Raw genomic sequence first — 21,389 nt, 5'->3', positions numbered from 1 at the left:
TTCGGACTGGACAAGACCACTGTTCAGGATGAATCGACAAAGATCCAGGAGTACACCAGGAAGATGGCCCCCAAAGATGAAGGGCTTAGTGAATACCTCAGGCGGCAGAAAGCAGTGAGGGTGAGGACAAGGAAGATGAAGAACCTTCATGGAGAGACAAGCCGCTGCATAGAATGTAGCACAGACAAATATAAGAAGTGGCTGATATCAAGAAATCCTACCAGTGGCTGGAAAAGGCTGGACTGAAGGACAGCACAGAAGCACTAATCATGGCGGCACAAGAACAGGCACTCAGTACAAGATCAATAGAGGCTGGGGTCTACCACACCAGGCAGGACCCCAGGTGCAGACTGTGCAAGGATGACCCTGAGACAGTACAGCACATAACAGCAGGGTGTAAGATGCAGGCAGGAAGTGCGTACATGGAACGCCATAACCAGGTAGCTGGCATAGTGTACAGGAACATCTGCCATGAGGATGGGCTGGAAGTCCCAAGGTCAAAATGGAAGACACCTCCTAAGGTAGTTGAGAATGACCGAGCTAAGATCCTGTGGGACTTCAAGATCCAGACTGACAAACTGGTGATGGCGAACCAACCAGACATCGTGTTGATCGATAAACAGCAGAAGAAGGCTGCAGTGATAGATGTGGGATCCCAAGAGACAGCAACATCAAGAAGAAGGAACACGAGAAGCTTGAGAAATACCAAGGGCTGAAAGAGGAGCTAGCTAGATATATATCTATATCTATATGTTTATGGAAATTTCACTTAATGTAAATAAAAACATTTCCACCATAAAGTGTTGCAATAAAGGCAGAAATTAGTGCAGAAAGCAATATCATGTAACTTCCTTAAAACTATGATCATAAAGAGAGAACACTTTAGATAATGTCTTGTAAACACGGCAGCAGTTCCACCAAAAATATAAAAAAAAAATAAAAAAAAGTTGAATAGTTTATTTGCATTCACATACTGTACAATAGGAAAGAGTGGCAATCACAGTAAGGCCATAGATTTATAAAATCACCACAGATCACTTATCTGTAGCTTTAACACCCTTACAAAAACCATTGATCTCTGTGCATTCAGAGGGTTAAAGGATCTACAGAAAACCATGCATTTCAATCCTTGACGATCTACAGTACTAAGAGATGATTTGCAAACTTGATTTGATTACAGAGACAGTGCAGGACACAAAAGTGGACTGATTTAAAGAGGTGGTATTCTGGTCATTTTCAGGTTCAAAATCTTAGAGGTTGCACCAAAACAGGCTTACATGAATTAATTTTCAAAAAACACCATATTTTTTGTCATACTGCACATTGCTGCAGCTCCTCTTTTTACCCTGCGTGTTGAACGCCATGTTTTAGATATGGAGTGATACACCCTGCTTCTCCATGATCTTTGATGGGAGTTCCTAGTTTAGGACTACTAGCCAATCAGCAGCAGATAAGGGCGGGTCAGTAAGAAGCCAGTAAACACAGCTTCGGTTCAGCTGTATATCCCCTTACCAGCTTAGCAACATGGACTGGACCAAGAGTTTCAGAGCGGTAACAAAAATATCTTTCATCCATAAAGTTTTAACTGAGCTCTGTCTCTACATCACAGTAACAACTTTATGTCCACTAACTGCCTGGAGGGTAGCTAGCTAGTAGTGGTGTGTGCTGCCGCTCAGTGTTTTTGAGGGCGTGTCGGAGCAGCTGCTTGGCGAGCGTTATGTGAGGTGAATTTAGCAGCTCATAGGGGAACAGCTGGACTACAAACGAGCTGTTCTCAGGCAGTTCAGAGCAGAGTTTGCTGTGGGAGATGGGAACTCCCTTTGGGCTGGACTTTGGGATTTTTCACTTTACAAACCTATTACATTCACAAAAAAAAGGAGAGGGAAAAAGCCACAAAGCATAATACCACCTCTTTAAAGCTTCATGGACATGACAGCATTCTTTCCAAACAATCATTCACTCAGCATGCCTCTCGCCTATGACGACTGTGAAAGTTAACCATGCAGTATAGTGATGTCCTGCTGACTAACTTCATTAGACTAGAAATTAGGAATCTATATTTAAAGGGGACAGAGCGTTTGCTGTCAGGGCCCCGAGGCTCTGGAACAGCCTGCCCGAGGAAATCAGGTCGGCTGAGTCTGAACTCTTTTAAGTCCCTTCTTAAAACGTACTTTTATAGGAGAGCCTTTCCCGATCTTATTTGACTTTATTTTATCCCTTTTATTTTATTTCACTAATTTTATATTAATTTTTCATGCTCTTGTTTTTTTGTATTATTCTTTACACTTGTTAAAGCACTTTGTAACTTGTTTTTGAAAAGTGCTCTACAAATAAGGATTATTATTATTATTATATCAATGCATGTGTATGCGCAGAGGAGCACACTGTATGCTCATATTTAGTATTTAAACAAACCACAGCTTTGTGTAAAGAATAAAATGGGGTAACAAGCTGATGCTGCCCTAATCTCAGACAAGAAAGTCGATATTGGGACGATCCTGCAAACGCCTGGATTACATTTTTTTAGGTCAGTATTTTTTCTACAATAGCAATATAAGGTTTTTACATTTGTAATTACCTTTAGCTTTAGTAGTTTTCACGGTAAATTGAGAAGTCCGCCATTCCCATGCAAGAAGTCATCACAGGAAACGATGCAGCATGTATTGCAGCGTTACTGTTTGTAGTTTCATCTCAGTGATCTCGGCCTCACTTTTCTATCACTGTTTAATGTAAAGAGTGTTCAACCGGCAAAACACAGGGTGGCTTTTATTGTTAAGCAGCTAAAGGAAGCACAACGTATTTGCCACCAAGGTTAGGATTTACTGTGATCTTTTTTTTGGGATGGTTTTAAACATTACAGGGAGTATTGGAACCTGAAGGAGCAGCCACAATGATGAACACCTCCAACCAACAGGGTAACAACTGCTTTTATTGCGCCCTGCTGTTGTGTTGAAAACTATTTGACCAGCATGAAATCAGATGGGGGCTGCTCTGGCGTGATGGAAAAAAGGCATTTTATGTATTCTTTATTAAAAACAACCTGAGTTTGTTTGGCTGGGCTGTAAACTGATACACCTGTTGCCCTTCTGTTTTCTATCTTTATTTCTGATAAAGTAGCTGCTCAACGAGTGTTTTCTGTAGTACTGAACCGCACTTGCTGTTGTCACCAGTAACCGTGGGAGACTGAAATCTTATCGATAACAACTTTAAGGTTAGAGGAAGATCATAATTACGGTCAATAAAACATGAACGTTACTTGCAGGTCAGTGAGTGGAGGGTTACTTTGCACCTCGCTTCATAAAACAGACACTACTTCCTGCATTGGCACTGCATGTAATTTGTGAGGCATGAAATCATCCAAAATGTGCATCATTCCTCCGACACTTGGCTGTGTTGATGGTACCAGTGGGATAATAACTGAAACAAAGCGGAGAAGCTCAAATTACCAGTTAAATGAGATATATGAATGATATTTAATGCCCAATCAACTGTAGAAATGGCTGCTTAAAAAGTCACACAGCATCGATTGTAGTTCATCCATCAATCTATTTTTTTTTATCTATTGTCCTGCTTTGGGTGGCTGTGGATTGCAGCAACTGGATGATGTATTTGCAGCTTTGAATAAAAACAAAATGTAATGGCATTTCTGTTGAATCAGCAAAACACAACTTGCATACATTCTCCCAAAAACGTTCCTAAGCTTGTTGAAACTCGATGACATTGCAGTGTGGAGGTGTGTGATCCAGCAGAGAAAAGAAAGGGAGTGGATACCAAAAAAAAAAGTAGTCACAGACAGTCCTGTGTGTAGGAGGGCTTCCAGGAGTAAAGGTATTGGCTTCAGTCTTGTTGGAGGGGAGAAGTGTAGCAGGAAGGCTGGGACTCAGGACTTGGTCTGCCCGTGGAGGGCCTCGGCCTGGGCTTTCAGGCTCCAAAACTCCCCCTGGATGAAATCAGTCAAGGTCTTCCTCATTTCCAACTGAAATGTAAAAAGTGAAAATATATGTGTTGCACTTTTTTTAAAATATTCTTTTTAAAACACCTTTGTGAATGCCTCATGTGGTGCTTTAACCTACCATAACGGTAACCAGTAATGCCAACTAGAGCTGAAACTATTATGGAAAGAAAATTAGTCAACAACCATTTTTTTTGGTTTTTTTTCCCCCAACCAAAAATATTTGCTTATTCCAGCTTTTAAAAATTTGCTTATTTTTCATTTAAAGTATTTGAACACCATAGAACTTAAATGAATAGCCCAGGCTTTTATTTGCATCTAATTGGGACTTTGCTTTTCATTCAAGTTTTACGGTCTCTTTGGGTTTGGCAGAAACAAGCAACCTGAAGACATCACTTGGGCCCTGGGAAAATGTGATCTGCTTTTTAAAAACGATTTTATGACACAAGAACTAATTTCCTAGGCAAAACGATCAATCGAGAAAAAGCAAAACACATCGGTAGATGATTTGAGACAAAATAATGAGACATTAACTGAAACCAAATTATTTTCCATTGTTGATTAGAGAAAATGTGGATCCCTAAAACTAGGGCTGCAACTAATTTTATTCATTATAAATTCATCTACCAAGAGATTTTCTTTATTAGTTCATAATCATCTACAGGATATCAGCAAATAGCAAAAAATTCCCAGTTACAAGAGCTGATGGTGATATCTACAAATGTCTTGACCAAAAACCAAAAGATACTTTGAGAGTTTAATCATTTAAAATTTAATGATTAATCAATAATCAAAATAGTTGCAAATTGATTTCCTATTAATTAATTAATTAGTTACTTATTTAATTATCCAATTGACAAACAAAGTTGGGGTCTTTATGTATTGAAACAGGCAATAAACATCATTTGAATATAATGATAAATACATTTCATATAATTCTTCTGTTGAACCTCTGTTGAAGCAGAACGACATTTCATGGCGAATAAACTTTGGGTACAGAAACAAATCTGCAATCTCTCTCAATCTGCCTGTATAACCAAATATATTATATTCATATAACATAATGAAATATAGCTAAATCTTAAGTGTATTAAAATACATCCATTATACCATTACAAGTACTCCATTACTATCCAGCCCAGTGTGTACATGTGTAATAAATGTGCCTCACCTGGCTCTTGTTTTCGGCTCGAAGGGTTTCAACGATGTCTTTCACACTGAACGGTTTCCCCACCAAGACTGTGATTCTCTGGAATTAAACCAGCAGTCAAGATAAACATTATATAAAAATGCACTTTACTTTGGCGTAAACCAATCCTCTCTATTACGCCTACAGTTATTCCAGAATGTTTTTGCCTCACTCTACTGGCTCCCGGTCCATTTCAGATTACATTTTAATACATCTTTAATATCTAAATCATTAAATGGGTTGGTGCCTTGTTATAGGTCAGACCTCTTACAAGTTTACGCCCCCTCAAGGTCACTAAGGCTACATTCAGACTGCAGGCCAATGTGACCCAAATCGGAGGTTGTTTTTTTTTTGCCTATACGTGACCCAGATCTGATCTTTTTAAGACAGTGTGAACAGGCCAAGTCACATGGAATCTGATCTTTTCAGATTTGGGCCACTTCCTTATGTGGTCCAAATCCGATACATATCGGATCTTTTTAAATGCGACCTCAGTCTGGACACTCAGGTCGGAATTGATGCGACGTCATTCTAGAGCAGCTGTTATCACAGTTCTGCTGAAGACGGAGCCGCATTGAACGAAAAAGCTTCACAAAATGCCAGTCTTAAACACGTGGCTCTCTTTCTTCTACACCTTGCCATCATATGCCCACAAATTCCCTTTCTTACACCTGAAATCCACCAGGCCGCGAGCTCTCTTCTGAATTACGTACATGCTACTTGTCCCAGTGGACGCAGTACAACAGCGTGCTGCGTGTGTGGGTTAAATTCAGGCCGCGGACAGTTTATTCTGGAGTGTGATATGGGCCACATTTAAACAATAATATGATCTGTCAAACAAAAAAATCGGATGTGGGGATGTGATTTTTAGCCTTGTTTTTAGGGCGACCAGCCGCAGCTCATCAGTGACCTTGAGGGAGTGTAAACTTGTAAGGCGTTTTTTCAGTAGCTCTGAACTATGGAATGAGATACCTGCACAGGTCAAAATGGCCCCCACCCTCGAAACTTTTAAAACTGGTCTGTAAACTCACTTTTATTCCCTGGCTTTTAATCCGACATGTGAGCTGTGTGGTCTTCTGTTGTTGCCTTTCAATTGTTGGTGAACAATTTGTTTGTATGTTGTCTATGTTTTTATGTATCATTCCTTGTGCAGCACTGTAAACCAGTTTTTTTTAAATGTGCTATGTACAAATAAATGGATTGGAAAAATATTGCTGGGATAAGATGGAAATGTTCTACCTTGCCAATCCGAGGAACGTAGGGCGTCCTATTTGGCAGAACGTCACTCAAACCTGAGACAAAAGTAGAAGGAAAAGACAACTAGTTGTTTTTTGTATGAACGAATCGGTCTGACTTCAGTATCTCCATCATTCACTGATGGACTAGTCTCTCGGCAGACTTTCCACCACTGTCGTTACTACCTGACATCATAATATCATATAATGGGAATGGCTGATATCCAGTTTTTTTTTTTTTATGTCAGCAAATTCCATGACAAAACCAACCTTTTAGTCTGTCAATATTGGTTCCTTCTGAATACTTTAATCTTTAAAAACTGGTCACAACAATATGCTAAAAATAAAATAAAATAAAAAAAAGGCCCAGTAATTTCCTTACAAGCTGCTCACTACAGTTTTTAAATAAAAAATAAAACCTGGGGACTATTTTCAGCGGCGGATGAATCCACATGTGGTGCTCTAGTGAGTACTTGGGGCAGCAGGGCGGTGTGAGACTACAGTGTGTGGCCTGAGAACTTTGCTGCATATCATTCTCCATCTATCAGCTCTCAAAAAAGAATGACCTCAAAATACTGTCTGAAGCAATGAAAATAAATCAATTTCTGTGCACTTTATGTTCCAACTTCTCTTTTCACCCTGGCAGTTTCTACCATCTGCGGTGTAGAAAACACGAGCGAACATGAGAGATCACGTTTTGTGAACTGTGGTGGTGGTGGTGGTGTTATTTACCCTCATGCCAGAGCGGCAGGATAATAGGATTAAGGGAGCACTCTGCTATTAGCCGGCCCACACCTGAAAAACAAAGCAGAAATGATCGTCTCACAGAAAACGTCATCTTTCCAAAGCTCTGCTCAGTGTGATCCCTCAAACATGCACTGTACTCACCCCATTTTAACCGTATGCATTCTTCAGTCATGTTGACTTTGCCTGTTAAATGAGGAAGGAGAGAGTGACGTGCTTATTTCCACAATACTAAAGCTGAATCTGAATCTCATCTCCACCCCAATCAGGCTTTAGATAAAATAAAAATCATCAATCATATCAATCTTTCCAAAACTTTTGTTATGGTTGACCGTTACAGCTTCCCTGATGTGCTCTATTCTATTGGTTTAAATCAAAATGCTCTTCTCTGTTTTAATGCCTATCTTTATAATGAGATCTATTTCCTCTTTCTGTTGCTTTAGGACATCTTTATTTTATTATCATAAAACAACCTAACTTTTGACTTGTGTGTACTTTCAATCAAAGACAATTCAATCCATGCTCTTGTAATGCATTTATTATGACGGCCATTGTATCTATTTTTTCCTTTTACGTATGTTCAGTTTGTTGCGTGAGGTTTGTGTTTGTATGCGTTTTATTTTGTATTTGATTCCATAGGACCCCCTTGAAAACAAGGGCTATCCTAACAATAAATTAAACTTCAAATCAAAAAAGCTACAGAAAAAGAGAACAAGATGACAAGAAGAGTTCATGCGAGGAGGAAGGTTAAAAATACCTTCTGGAAAAATGTGCACCCATTCTCCTCTGTTCAGCCTCTCCAGAATAAAATCCATGCCTTTCTGATAAACACCATCGCCTACAGAGAACACATACATACAACACAGTCATTCATTCAACAGACAGTAAAACAAAGCTGAGGGATGACGCCAACTCACAACAACTCACCTCTGCAGACGGGAACACACTTTCCACGGCTGAAGAATCGTGAGTGCAGCTCTTTCGTGAAACAGATGTCAGCTGCTGTTGGAGTCCTACCAAATAGCAGGTAAATTATTTCACGTTATTTGAATAATAAGACAAAAATCACACTAATTGCTACAATGAGTTAATGAGGTGTGGAAATCCTACAACTCACCACCGCATCTTGTTGAAGTTCCACAAATGCCTGAGCTTCAGTATGCCTGTCACAAACAGATGTGATTTGTTTTCTGATATTACTCTCCAGACCTGTGTGATTTCAGATTATGCAAATGTTCTTACCCCAGATATGGGGGTCATCCATACAAGACTTGTGATTGGATAGAGTGATGAGGGGTGAGTCCGAGGGCCTCTGGTCAATCAGATCAAACAAAACCTTGTGGTTGTGGACCGTCAAGCAGTTCATGTACTCTGAAGATGGAGAGATAGAGAACGGTAAAACAAGAAACAAAAAACGTCTGCGAGTTGGGTTAACAAGAGAGAATGTTGTTGTTGGTATTGTGATGGTATTGCGATGGTATGTGGTCTGTATGTTGTATATTCCAACTTACTGGTCCAGAAGTAGGAATAGGAGCCCACCATGCCCATGATCAGTGAGCTGGAGATTCTCCACGCCAAAGCCGGGCACTGTGGGAACGGCCATTTTACCTCCAGCGGCATCGCAGCACTCCAGGGACACTACATCCAATAACACCTGCCACAGCCCCAAACAGAATGAGCAACAGCCAGAAGAAAACTACAAACTACCAAACGTTTCAGCCTAAGTTAAAGGGGCACTTCACCGAGGTGTTCTACAAAAATAACCCTGGTGTCGGAGGATGGTGTGGAGGATCAAATGAAAAGACTTGTCTTCTTTATTCTTTGTAAATATGTGTCACATCTTGAACATAATGCACCATTTGAGGTTAATGTCATTGTCCTTGCAAAATGACAATAAATATCTTGAATCTTGACTTTAATTATTGGAAATGTAGGATCCAGTGTTTATGGAAGCCTGAAGCTAGAGACTAAAAACTCTGGCTATCTCAGCCCGCTGCTCAAATGTCAACCTTTTCCTCCTGTCATCACCAAGTAGTTCTGTAGAAAACGTATTAATCAATTACATTATATTAACTCATTTTTAACTTAAGTCACTTACATTTTTTTCCCCATGCGTACACAACATCGGGAGAAATTTGGGGTTCAGAGTCTTGCTCAAGGACACATCTACATGTGGAGAGAGAAGCCAGGAATTGAACCACCAACCACTCACTCTCCACCACCAAGTGTATAACTTTTGTATTCATTTCTTTCTTGCAACTTCCTTGTCTCCTCAAATTATTTGTTTTAGAACCCTTTTATAGTTACTATTTATGTTGGCATGTATAGTATCTAATAGTACCTTTTATGTTTAATCACGCTTCTTATTGTGTAGTAGAAGCTCGTAGTGTAAAAATAAATATTCCTTTTTTAAAACTCCTCGACTGCAGTTTTGTTATGTGACAGTTCACCCTATCTTTAAAGCAGCTAATCCCAGAAGTATGACCTCTCAGCTTTTCTAGCACACAATCTTTGCTAAATCCAAACCAGGAGAAATCTATTTTTTATGGAGGAGTACGAGCCTGTCGCATTTGCATTAGTCATTTAACTAACCAGTTATTATTTTCTCAGTCGCGTCTAAGGTCAAAACATTCAAGCTTATGTAACTTACAACTGCTGGACGACGCTAGCCTGCTGGCTAACTTAGCTATTAGCCAAAGTTTACTGACACATTCAGGTATGAAATAAAACGCTAGCCCAGTATAATATAAAGTCACACACTGGTATATCAAAGGGTAAGTTGCCGTTCAGCTGACATTAAAAGTAGCTGTTAATCATTAAATTAGTTATCTGCCTGCATTTCTATTCATGGCTGACACTATTGTTTTGCCTTAACAGCCAAATAAACCGCTTTTATCGCTCTTAAATATACGTATAACGTGGCGGGGAGCTCTATCAGACCTTATCGAATATATTTAAAGACTTTAACAACTTGTTAAGTACAGAAAACATCACAAGATCAAACATTTTCCTCACCTTTCTCCTGCTGACAGGCTGATGGTCAACGACCCCGGAAGTGAAAGTCACGCACCTGAATTATAGGTATTGTAGTTTTTGAGACAAGAAACCGACTTCCTGCTTGCAGTGAGCGCCGGGTGTTTTTTTTCACTTTGTATTTTCTAAGGTTACAGCTCTTTTTATATACAGTCTATTTTACAGCTTCATGATAACGGACGTTGTGTTTTTGACAGGTCGTGTTTAATGTAGTTCCGCAACCTGCTTCCGTGTTGAGAAATACGGATCTATAAAAGGATGCTGTGAAGCAGGTCAGAGGTAAAGCGCCTCTAATCTGGACCTTTGACCTGCTGTTTTTAGGTTTATCTTTATGGAGAATAACTAGAATAAAAATAGTTGTAAATATGAATATTATTGTGTTATAATAATATAATATTTTGCATCCTAAAACATGTGTTTGAGAGGCTTAGACTGGATATTGAATATATTAGTGACCATTTTCCATCTGTTCTTCCAGAGTAGGCTTATTTACACACACACACACACACACACACACACACACACACACAGAAGCATATATTATAAGGAGAAAGACTGAGCAAAGTATCCATCTAAGATATAAATGTTTTCTTTTTTACACATTTGTGAAGAAGAATATTCTATTGCAATTAGATATGTTTGAATAAAGAAGGCAGTGAAAAATATTTTTGTACAATACAGAAATTCACATAGTGTTTATTTTCTTTTGTGTGTGTGTTTTTTTCCAATGCACACTGGAAAATAATGTACATTTAATTCTGTCAATAAAGTGAAACTAAAAAACAAAAGAAGTACTACAAAAATCCTGCTGTTCTTATTTTGGAGTAATGTCAGATGTGTACATGTGTCCTTTTCTTAGTGATATAGTTAGATGATCCCCAACCAGGAGTATGTGTACCCCACCGGTTTACAATCTGTTTAAAAGCACAAGAACACAAAGAAGGATTTTGCTGGTCATGATTTGTCCTTCCTTCTGTTATTGTACAGTATACATTCCCCAAGGCTCCCATATATGTTTCCCCAAAAACAGTTTGTCCAGAGTCCAAGAACCGACCAGTTTTCCTGCGATGAGCAAGCACTTGGCAAAAGTGGCTATGTAGAAACCTCAAGCAGATCTAAGACTCAGTGAGCACAATATATAACTGGAAATATTAAGATATTAAAACTAGTTTTCTGTCACAGAGGCCCTCTACAAGACTTAACATTTTATATACAGTAACACAAGACACCATGATCATTAGTTGCTGTAGTGATTTATATTACCAAACAAATGATGACAAAGTTATTATAACACAGACAACCAGGGAACCCGTGCAGTTGCCCACTTTGCCCGGTTGGTAATCCAGCCTTGGGGGTGAACAGTGGACACTCACACTCTTTGTATGGCAAAAATCACTTTATTCAAACCCGTTAATCACAAAGCTTATAAAACTTCCCTGAGCCTGTACACAGACCAAACAAACCTCTTCAAGAAGCATCAAGTAATACTGGTTTTTGGCAGAGCTTTTAGATTAAAAAATACTTAAACTAATTCATACATAAATCCATACTAAACTGAAAGGCTAAAAAATTAATCAGCTGACATTTTACAAACATCACAAATAGTTTGTGAACACTTAAAAAATGAGAGAAGGCTTAGACCCCCCCTCACAATAAAATTATACATTCAATAATGTGTGTTTATATTGTGCCATTATACACAAAAAGTAAGTAAAAATCTGGATTCTGAAGGATGACAATTAAATTAATTCATTTGTAAAAATAAATGTAACATTACATTTAAGAATACATCCTCAATATGACTCCAAAGACACAAAACACAGTTTATGGTATAGACAAGCAGAGATCTTTGTTTCCTGGTCCAGACTGGTGACCAGTCACAGACTTATTTCACCAACTGGGTGCGAGCATGTTCAATCCCTTCAACGCCACCTCAAACCCCAAAAAACAGGCCTGAGGAGAAAGAGGTATTCCAGTGAGTAAATGAAAGGCAGGTGATGTTGTTGGCTTGTAGTTTTCAGGCAGTATAGCAGCAAAAATATGAGAGTAGAGTATAGTAGAACACAAGAGCAAAATGACAGCAAAGGTTTACCGCGTTGGCAGGGAAAGCTCGCAGAAAGACAGCATTGAATCCTTTATAGAGTGCTTTTGGTCCTTCTTCTCGGAGCAGCGTTCTCAGGACGTCGACCAGACCTTTGTACTTCCCCTCTGCAGCTGTAAACACACACACACGCACACAAACACACAAACACACAAACACACACATAAACTTCACAAAGAGATCCAGAGATTTTAAACTGTATGTTATTTAACACTTTTCATTACATTAAAAACTGGATTTTGTTACAATTATTATTAATCCAATGTTTATCCAAGGAAATCTATCTAGTCAACACAATTTAATGCGGTTACAATTTATATAAAAATCATTTTGTTTGTTTGTTTGTTTTTTGTCTGAATGTTGCAGGAAAATGTCCATTTTTCCAGAAAGCAAATATGTTATTATATTGGATATTCTGAGTGGTCAGACATGTTTTTTTGTTTGAAAAAAGTCTTCATTTACACAGAATTCTTTGAAACTGAGTTCTGCGAAGTTCTAATCTAAGCACTTTCCTTTCATTTGTCATTAATGGTTCAGTGTGTAAGGTTTAGTGGCATCTAGTGATGATGGCTGCGAATTGCAACCAACTGCTCAAGTCATCGCTCACCCCTCCCTTTCCAAGTGTGCAAGTGAAGCTACGGTGGCCAACACGCTCTGTCAGCTGTTGGGCTAAATAATACGAGTGGTCCTCCATTTGTCCAAATTTCTCTTTTTTTTCTTACTTCTGATAAACCAGACGATTACTACTACAACTTTTTCCTTCTATGTACATAATCAACGTAGTGACGAAACACGCTCTGTAGATCAGTTTATCCGCTTGGGCTTCTGTAGAAATATGGTGGCACACCATTGCGACTACAAATGGCTCATTCTAAGGTAATAAAGACTTATCTGTTCATGATGTAAGGTCTTTGTTATATTAATATATTAATATTATTTACATTTCTGTCAATAGATCCTCTTAAATATTACACACTGAACCTTTAATGGTTGGTATGTGTCATGTGATTTGCCTTTAAGGGTGATGATCTTTTTCCCCCCAAATAATTACCATTATTTTTTTTAAATCACATTCCCATTTAAGAAATTATCAGTATCTGTACTAGTAAAATTTTAACAAAAAGAATATTGAATTTAAAAAGGTTTGGTATCGCCCATCCCTAGTTTAAATCCAGAGGCTTACATTCCTTGTCTCTTTTTCCTGCCCTGTCTAGAACGTGCTATTTCCTTTTTCTGTGTCTTACAAAGAGTTCAGTGTGGCGCAACCTCTGCTCTCTCACCTGTCTGGAAGTTGGACTTGAGGACGTCTGGAGGAAGAGCGATCGTCCAGTTTAATATCCCCGCTACACCACCAGCCAGGAGGATGTTGGGAGTGCTGAGCTGAGAAACACTAAAGCATAAAGAAACACACACACACACATAAAATCAAAGGTGAGGTTTACAGCATTTAAAAGGACCTTGAAATTTTATAAGCTTCTTCGCTGTTACGATGGTTACTCACCTTTGACCCTCAGGTGTCAGGAAGTTTTTGAGGTATTCGTATGTCAGGAAGTACAGACCATTAGAAGGCACATCTGAGAGGGAGACAGACACAATGAGGCTGTAAATTCACGCTGCCCTTTGGATTCAACAATCACACAGAAAAACACAGATTACAAAATAACGCCTACAGAGAGGTTTAGCGTCCCCAACAGTATATGACGTAATTAAATTAGCACCACCTTTACTGGCATTAAGTTAAAGTGATGAACACATGAATGCATCAATAATTATAATCTGAGAATATAAGAAACATTACTCTGACTTTTACTTGTAACAGAGTATTTTTACACTGTAGTTTTGTTCCTTGTGCTTTCCTCATGGAGGAAAAACTAGGACAGCACTCCCATGATACTCTTTACTATGCCACACGGACGTTTTGGGCCAGACGACCTTCTTCAGCGTGTACACGGCAACTTGACACTTAATTACACAGAGGTGGGATTACTTCCAAAAGAGGGAGCTACAAACACAGACACAGGATCACAAAAACACTAAATCAGAATACTTCATAATGTAACATAAGCATCCTAAACAAAATATAATACTTAGTACATAGTACTTAGTAAAATATCTGAATAATTCTTCCACCACTGACAAATTCACACACATGCACATTGATGTTCACCTCTGATGAGAGTGAGCACAGTCCCTTTGTAGACACTGCGGAGCCCCTGCTTCTTATAGAGCGTGACTGCACAGTCAAGCGGACCCGAGTACCTCAACTTACCGCTGCTAGCCTGCACCTGGAAAACACACATTTCAATAATTTTATTTTATGTTTATGTTTAATTTATGCATTTATTATATATTCTTTATATTCTTTATTTTTTGTTCATGCCATTTTGTACTTCTATTCCTGTACAGGCAATGTTGTAAGTTTTACTCTGTTTCCAGCTTTAGTTTCTTTACAAATGAAGATTTCTGCACACAAAACATATCATACGTTTACAAAATATGATGTTTTGTTATAAACAACATTTTATATAACTTGATTTATTAAAGGAAATTTAAGGCTTTTGATTTATATCTTACATTGTACTGTATTTTTGTCCTGTTTTATCTTTTTTAACTCTTTTTAAATGTATTAAATGTCTTTTTATATTTCCCTATGCTTCTTTTATGTTTTATGTAAAGCACTTTGAATTGCCTTGTTGTTGAAATGTGCTATACAAATAAACATGCCTTGCCTTGATGAAATGATTAATCGATTAATCGATTGACAGAAAATGTATTGCCAACTATTTTGATAATATTGTGACTGCATTTCTCCCTTTATTCAGCATTTTTACAAACCAAACAATCCATTGATTAATGAAGAAAATAATTGTCAGGTTAACCCCGAGTGAAAATAATCATTAGCTCTACAGCTCCAGCAGTAACACCCTGCTTTTACATGAATGCATGAGTGATAATAATCATTACCTGCAGTAAACATTTGATCCTTTCTCCTGGAGCCACTATCACCGTAGTAAAGACCCCTGCCAGACAGCCAGACAGGAATATTTGAGTGTGTCTGAATAGAAAAGAAAAGAATCTCTTTCAGAGAGCTGGGGGGGAATTACACAGCCATGTGATACTTCTCTGTGGGTTCATCGCCACGAGTGAGGCCTCAAAGTCAAAATATTGGTTAGAGCAGCTTTAAAAGATGCTGTGGGAACTATTTTACCTTCCATAAATCATTATGATATTCAAACAGCGAGTCTACAGTCTCGCTAGTGGCTCTCTGAGGTTGAGCATTAGGATAGATGCAAACAATAGCATGCTAACATGCTGATATTTAGCAGATAGGCCAATATCCTAATGTTCACCATCTTAGTTCAATATGTAGCATGCTAACATTTGGCACTAATCAGCAGGTACAGGTACGCGAGTACAGCGGAGGTCAGCGAGAATCTGCAGTTTGTAAACCAAAGTGTTGGACACACTGAAATGTTGACCTGATGATAAAATACTTCACAGCACAAAACAATACAAAGTTTCAAAGGTCCACATGCCTAAGCTTTCCAGTAAAACTTAACAGAAGAGAAATGTACATGGAGTGTTGCCAGGGAGAGGGAGGAGGGACTGCAGTACTGTCTGAACAGAGGGGTTTTGAGAAACACACGGACTAAGGACTCACAAGGACTAGTGACATTGCCAAATACATATATAGATAGAGGAGCAGATGGGAAATAAAAGGAGCTGGCAGCACGGGTGGTGGGACGGTAACATGCAGGGTAACATGAGGAAAGGAGTGTAGAGGGGGTGTGTTGCTTCACATTAGCGAATGATAGCAGAGGGGAGGACAGCAGAGGAATTGTTATATATAGAGCTCGTATTCCAAGTATTACAAACACACTGTAAAACTCAAACTAACAACTGTGTGTGTGCGTGTGTGTGTGTGTGTGTGTGTGGTTTGACTTACGTTAGGGGTTTGCCAGGGTCTGTCTGCTGGAGCTGTTTGCCCAGACCAAACCCAAAGAAACTGATGGCCATCATAGGAGCCACGCCCGCCAGAGGAGCCCCCATACCTTTATAGAGGCCGAGGATACCCTGGATACACACAAACAATCAATCAGTTATCCTAAGCTGTAAATGTACGGCAAGACTTACTTCACCAGTCTTCTTTAGGAGTTAGGATTATTTTTATTTTTGTGAGGCCTTTCAAAAAGTGATGTTCCATCCACCTGCTTTTATAAGAAACTTTCTATATTAAATAAGAATAAATTATGTAAAAAATGTTTCCTGTCTGTGGTGTAAAAGTTGGTCTGTAAATTAATGGTGACGTACATGAAGCATGAGATCTGTGAGGAGCGATGAGGAGGCAGTGACCTCCCTCACATTAACACATGAAATTAACAGAAATGACTGATTTCCATCATGTTCTTCCCCTCGTTTGAGCTTTGACTGGAGCTCTTTAAAGGTTCAGTGCCTAAATTTTAGTGGCACCTAGTGGTGGGGGTTGCGAATAGCAACTAGTGGCTCGCGGTGCATTCACGTGTTCCTCGGAGGGTCCCATTTCCCAAGTTGTGAAGTAGTTCTTCCGACTTCAGTGTGTGTTCATGTGCTCTGAAGTCAAAGTGGAATCAATTTGGACGCTACTACAAAGATGTGTTGGATTAACATTATCAGAGCAACACACAGACGTCTAGTTCACTCTACATGGACAGCAAAATAACCATTATAACCATATTACAAATTAAATGTTTGCAGAATATTACGTGATTTAGCATGAACTGAAGCTAGTTATACTTCTTCATGTCCTATGTGCACATTATTTCTTTTTTCGCAATAACGATTTAAGGAGGAAAAAAAGATTCTGATAATTAAATGCCTCGTGATTGGACCATCTGTCTCCGCTCACACTTTCCAAGCGCAGGAGAAGCTACGTTGGCCGGCACGCTCTGTCAACTTTTCTGATAAATAATACGTGTGGTCCTCCATTTGTCCAAATGTCTCTTCTTTTCTCACTTCTCATAAAACCAGTCGACTACTACTACTAATGTTACATGTTCTTGTTCTTCTTTGTACATATTCAACATAGTGACAAAACGCGCTCTGTAGAGCAGTTTGTCCGTTTTGGCTACTGTAGAACATGATGACGTCCATGTAAGATAGAAATGTCTCATTCTAAGGTAATAAAAACAGAAAGATTCATTATATAAGGTCTTTATACACCACTGAAAACATAGTTATTTATATTATATTGCATTTCTGTCAATATTACTCACTGAACCTTTCTGTGATGGTTTCCTTGCAGCAGCTGCAGAATTAGCTCCACCAACTGTTTATCTCTATCAATAGAACAGCATTGGACGGAAATAATTCTGATTTTTATTGATTTACTGGGAATGTGTTTTGATTTCAAACTAAATTTGGACGGAAACGTGGCTAAATGTGCTCTGTAATAAACAGTTTGTGTGTGTTTGTGATTGTGTGTGTGTTCACCTCTTTGGATACGGTCTTGCGGAAGCAGTCATACGTTCCTGTGTAGAGCACATACTGAGCGCCGGAGACTTTGGGCTGCGTCTGTAGCCTCACCTGGACAACAGACTTTAATTAGTAAGGACAAACACACACACACACACACACACACAGCTCTCTGGCCATGTGTTCTGGAGGGGAGGATTGCTGTAAGATAAGAAGGGAAACACCCATCAATGTCTGCTGCTCGAGGTCACTGATAAAAAACAGGGTGTTCTGACAGTTACTGTGAGAATAAGAGACAACATGCTCACAGTTAGGCATTTAGATCAATTACTCTACAATAAAATACACAATCTTTAGCTTAACATCAGGGCATTGTGTAATGCTGATACACTGATTTAATGATGTATTGATGTATGAAGCGGCTTCAGGCTGAGGGAATTATTTTACAGGTCTATATTTTCTTAATTATTTTAGAGAAATAAAAACCCAAGTAAATATTAATGATGTAATTACTGGAAATTTTACTCTTCATATTTGTTGAACTGCATGCTCGCCTGTTGACAGACAGACATTTTTGCTATAGTCAGATGTCAATATTTATATAAATCAGAAAAAGATATATCAGCTTATAGTATTTATTAAACATAAATATTTTTATAGAATCCCTTAAGTTTTTTTTGTGACCAAGATGTACCGAACGAGACATTTTATAGCTGAACTAAATAAAACTGATATATCTGAAATACAGTATGTCCTGCCGACTGCAGGACTCTCTAAGTTACGCTAACAGTTATTTGCCATTAATCATTGGAAGTGCACATAATGAATACTGTATCTATTTTCCCCTATGATTGATACTAAATTACATACTTCTATCTAGAACTCTAAATGACTGAGAAATTACAGACCTATAATATAAAACGATCTGGTTTATTCATAGACCTTTGGTGGGTTCACAGGTGACCCACCTTTTATTTTCCACTACATCAATATGACACACCAACAGCAGTTTGAGCCTCCAAAATAAAGGATAAATATAAATATTCTTATAGCCTGATGTTCACCATGTTCATCATCTTAGTTTAGTGCAGTGGCTGTCAAACTGTGGGGGGCAAATGACTACTGCAGGGGGGAATGGATGACCAAGGGAAAAAGACGGCGTGGAATTAAGTTGAATGAACATGCTTTATGTAGGGAAATAAATACACAACACTTTGCTGCTGCTGTCCTGCTGACCTGAATCATTTCTTTTATTGCAATCAAATTTAAATGGGATCTTTTTTATTTGTTGCTCCCCCAATATTGTTTACCTGTTTAGTGGGTTGGCATGAACTTTTTTTTGACATTTGAAAAGGGAGTTTGGACAGAAACATTTTGAAAAACTACACCAAATCATTGATTGTCAACCATTCATTTTTATCAATCATTAAGAAGTCGGGTGATTTAAGTACACAAATAATTCGGGTTAGCAAGATAGTCTTGCTAGAATCAAAGCACTTTTGTTTGTTTATGTCACCTGAATCAGATTCATGGAACTTAAGGTCAGCTCAACTTCCCCACTGCAGTGGAGGCTCGTGGGAATGTGATTAGTTTTGCATGTATTTTCACATAAACTAAATTATTGGACAAATTAAAATTATGATGATGAAAACAAAAATGATGAAAAAATTGAACTATCTATGTATACAGAGGGATGGATTCACCTCTTACTGTGTCATTGTGAGAGACACACAACAGCAAAGTGCACGGGGAATGACACCGAAAGTTTAGCTATGAATAGAAAGACGTCACAATAACCCCCCCTCCCACCGTCTGAAATGTTCCTTCTCTTCACCTCTCTTAAAACATAAAGCTTTGCTAGATATTTTCTTTTACAGTGTGAAAAACAACTGCAATAATTTTGAATGGGTCAGAGCTGCATAACAACTGACAAAAAGTAAACGTTGAATCTGAAATGATACTAACTTGTTTTGATAAGAATAAAGAAATGTGTTATTTGAGATGAATTGTGGGACAGTCATTTCAGTCATTTTTCAGACAAAAGAGGATTTGAGGCTTTTCACCATTTTATATAATTATAAACTAAATACTAACTATCTATCTAAAGATGTCACTTTGGAATTTAGGACATTTTGATGAACATTTATCACAATTTCCTGTGATTGTATTGCTGGTATAAATAAATAATCTGTTAATTGAGAATATAAATTAATAGTGAAAGTAATAGTGAATAACAATAATAATGTTATAGTAATATCTTGGTCATTTGAGATCTGGATAAAAAGTACTGTCAATGAATCAAGAAAATGATCAAGGGAACAAGAGTGTACATTTTACATACTGAGTCCAACTTTTATTACTTCATATCATGTTAAAATGTTTTCATTTGTGTCATGAAGTAAGTTAATTTTGTTTGGATTTGTGTTTTCTTAAGAGACAAAGTGACACTGCTGCTATTAAATCTGCTGAAAATCATTAGTCGATTAATGAATTAGTGGATTGACAGAAAATGAAACTGAAAATAAAATGTGATGATGCTGCTTTTCTTTGGGATGTTAAGTGAATATCTTTGGGTTTAGGACTGTTTTAATACATTTGAATAATCTTGGCCTCCGAGAAATTTTTAACAGGCCATTTCCCAAAGTTTACAGACGTTTGATGGACAAAACGTAAAAATAAACGTCAATAAAAAATAAAATATTCTTCAATTGCAGCCGTAATTTGAAGTTCTCCCTTATAACCTATTCTAAAACTACTATCCCTTTGCTGTGTCTGTCTTGTAGCTGCCTCATGGCCTTGGTGACACTCTAAGCTGATTTATCGATAATCCCCTGAACACCTCCTGTACATCTGATAGCTGACTTTTCCCCTCAGTGTGAATCTCTCAAAGGCCAGAACAAACTCTACAAAACAGCCCAAAACAGGAAGTATATATAGTAGGTACAGTACAAATGAAGTGATGTCCTCCAAGATATAAATAAACTTATAATAAAATAAACTGCTGAATTGCCTGCAGATCATCTCACAGCACGTGTTGAACAGCATTTACCTTGATGGTGTCCAGCGGGTGTCCGGCCAGCAGCAGACAGGCTCCGGCGACCCCCCCAGCTACGAAGTTCTTGAGCGGAGAAACTCTTGCGTCTTCCCCCATCCTCTCCCCTGCATGGCCAGCACAGACAGCCGGACCACGGTACACTTCACCCCGCCGCTGTCCTGTCTCTCTCTCCGTCTGACACCGAGCCTGTCTGCCTGTCTGTCTGACTGTCTGTCTGCCACGTACAGTGAGACGCTGGACTTCGCCTTCAGAGAGCTGCGTGAAACTGAAAGCAACTTTTCCTGTAACAGTTACTTCTTTGCTATATTAAACTCATCTCTTAATATTATAAATACTATTTAATATTTAATTATATTTCTGCTGCTGCTACTTGACGTGGGTATGAGTGTGTGCTTCTATATTGTTTGTATACACACTAAAGTACACTGCGTCCACCGACTCAGACTAAGAAACAGCGAACTCTGGCGGTGATTTCGGCTTTTTTATAATAGTTAAAATGTATAAACAGTGGTGGGAAGTAACTAAGTACATTTACTCAAGTAGTTTACTTTACTCTTTTTTCTTTTCATGCCACTTTGTACTTTTTATCTTTCTCACTTCTTAAGACTCATTGATACAATAATATTATT

The 21,389-nt window shown here is 38.4% G+C and overlaps 2 protein-coding genes across 3 annotated transcripts; both read right to left on the bottom strand.

Moving 5' to 3' along the window:
* Positions 1–3,317: 3,317 nt before the first annotated feature.
* Positions 3,318–10,219, bottom strand: taz (tafazzin). 2 transcript variants are annotated; one of them, XM_038721710.1, is made up of 13 exons: positions 10,136–10,219; positions 9,219–9,286; positions 8,632–8,774; positions 8,363–8,491; positions 8,238–8,283; positions 8,048–8,133; positions 7,878–7,958; positions 7,265–7,306; positions 7,109–7,171; positions 6,381–6,433; positions 5,124–5,201; positions 4,074–4,109; positions 3,318–3,976 (listed from the first exon to the last, which is right to left on the bottom strand). In XM_038721710.1, exons 3-12 carry the CDS (start codon positions 8,738–8,740, stop codon positions 4,098–4,100), a joined length of 699 nt encoding a protein of 232 aa, XP_038577638.1. In that variant the 5' UTR covers positions 8,741–8,774; positions 9,219–9,286; positions 10,136–10,219; the 3' UTR covers positions 3,318–3,976; positions 4,074–4,097. The 2 variants fall into 2 exon arrangements, with proteins under 2 accessions (XP_038577638.1, XP_038577637.1); XM_038721709.1 differs by lacking the exon at positions 4,074–4,109 and having other exon boundaries at positions 10,136–10,218.
* Positions 10,220–11,530: 1,311 nt separating this feature from the next.
* si:dkey-150i13.2 (mitochondrial carnitine/acylcarnitine carrier protein) lies at positions 11,531–21,126 on the bottom strand. The gene is made up of 9 exons (XM_038723725.1): positions 20,755–21,126; positions 17,724–17,816; positions 16,201–16,328; positions 15,219–15,309; positions 14,422–14,539; positions 13,756–13,828; positions 13,535–13,644; positions 12,246–12,367; positions 11,531–12,106 (listed from the first exon to the last, which is right to left on the bottom strand). Exons 1-9 carry the CDS (start codon positions 20,854–20,856, stop codon positions 12,044–12,046), a joined length of 900 nt encoding a protein of 299 aa, XP_038579653.1. The 5' UTR covers positions 20,857–21,126; the 3' UTR covers positions 11,531–12,043.
* Between the last annotated feature and the right edge of the window lie 263 nt (positions 21,127–21,389).

The sequence above is a fragment of the Micropterus salmoides genome, unplaced genomic scaffold (assembly GCF_014851395.1).
Source record: "Micropterus salmoides isolate LMB-PRFRI ecotype aquatic unplaced genomic scaffold, ASM1485139v1 Ms_hic_scaffold_16, whole genome shotgun sequence".
NCBI classification, from domain to species: Eukaryota; Metazoa; Chordata; class Actinopteri; order Centrarchiformes; family Centrarchidae; genus Micropterus; species Micropterus salmoides.
This window is presented reverse-complemented; position numbering and strand designations above follow the sequence as displayed.

Bases quoted from the DNA above. Each gene is read 5' to 3' on its own strand.
- taz (XM_038721709.1), bottom strand. From the start codon at position 8,740: ATGCCGCTGGAGGTAAAATGGCCGTTCCCACAGTGCCCGGCTTTGGCG. The intron at 7,959-8,047 runs GTGAGTTGTTGT...TGTTCTCTGTAG, and splicing joins GTGTGTTCCCGTCTGCAGAG to GCGATGGTGTTTATCAGAAA. The intron at 6,434-7,108 runs GTAAATAACACC...CTTTTGTCTCAG, and splicing joins CCTGCCGCTCTGGCATGAGG to GTTTGAGTGACGTTCTGCCA.
- si:dkey-150i13.2 (XM_038723725.1), bottom strand. From the start codon at position 20,856: ATGGGGGAAGACGCAAGAGTTTCTCCGCTCAAGAACTTCGTAGCTGGG. The intron at 17,817-20,754 runs GTAAATGCTGTT...TCTGTTGTCCAG, and splicing joins ACCCGCTGGACACCATCAAG to GTGAGGCTACAGACGCAGCC. The intron at 12,368-13,534 runs GTGAGAGAGCAG...GTGTGTTTACAG, and splicing joins CAAGTCCAACTTCCAGACAG to CTGCAGAGGGGAAGTACAAA.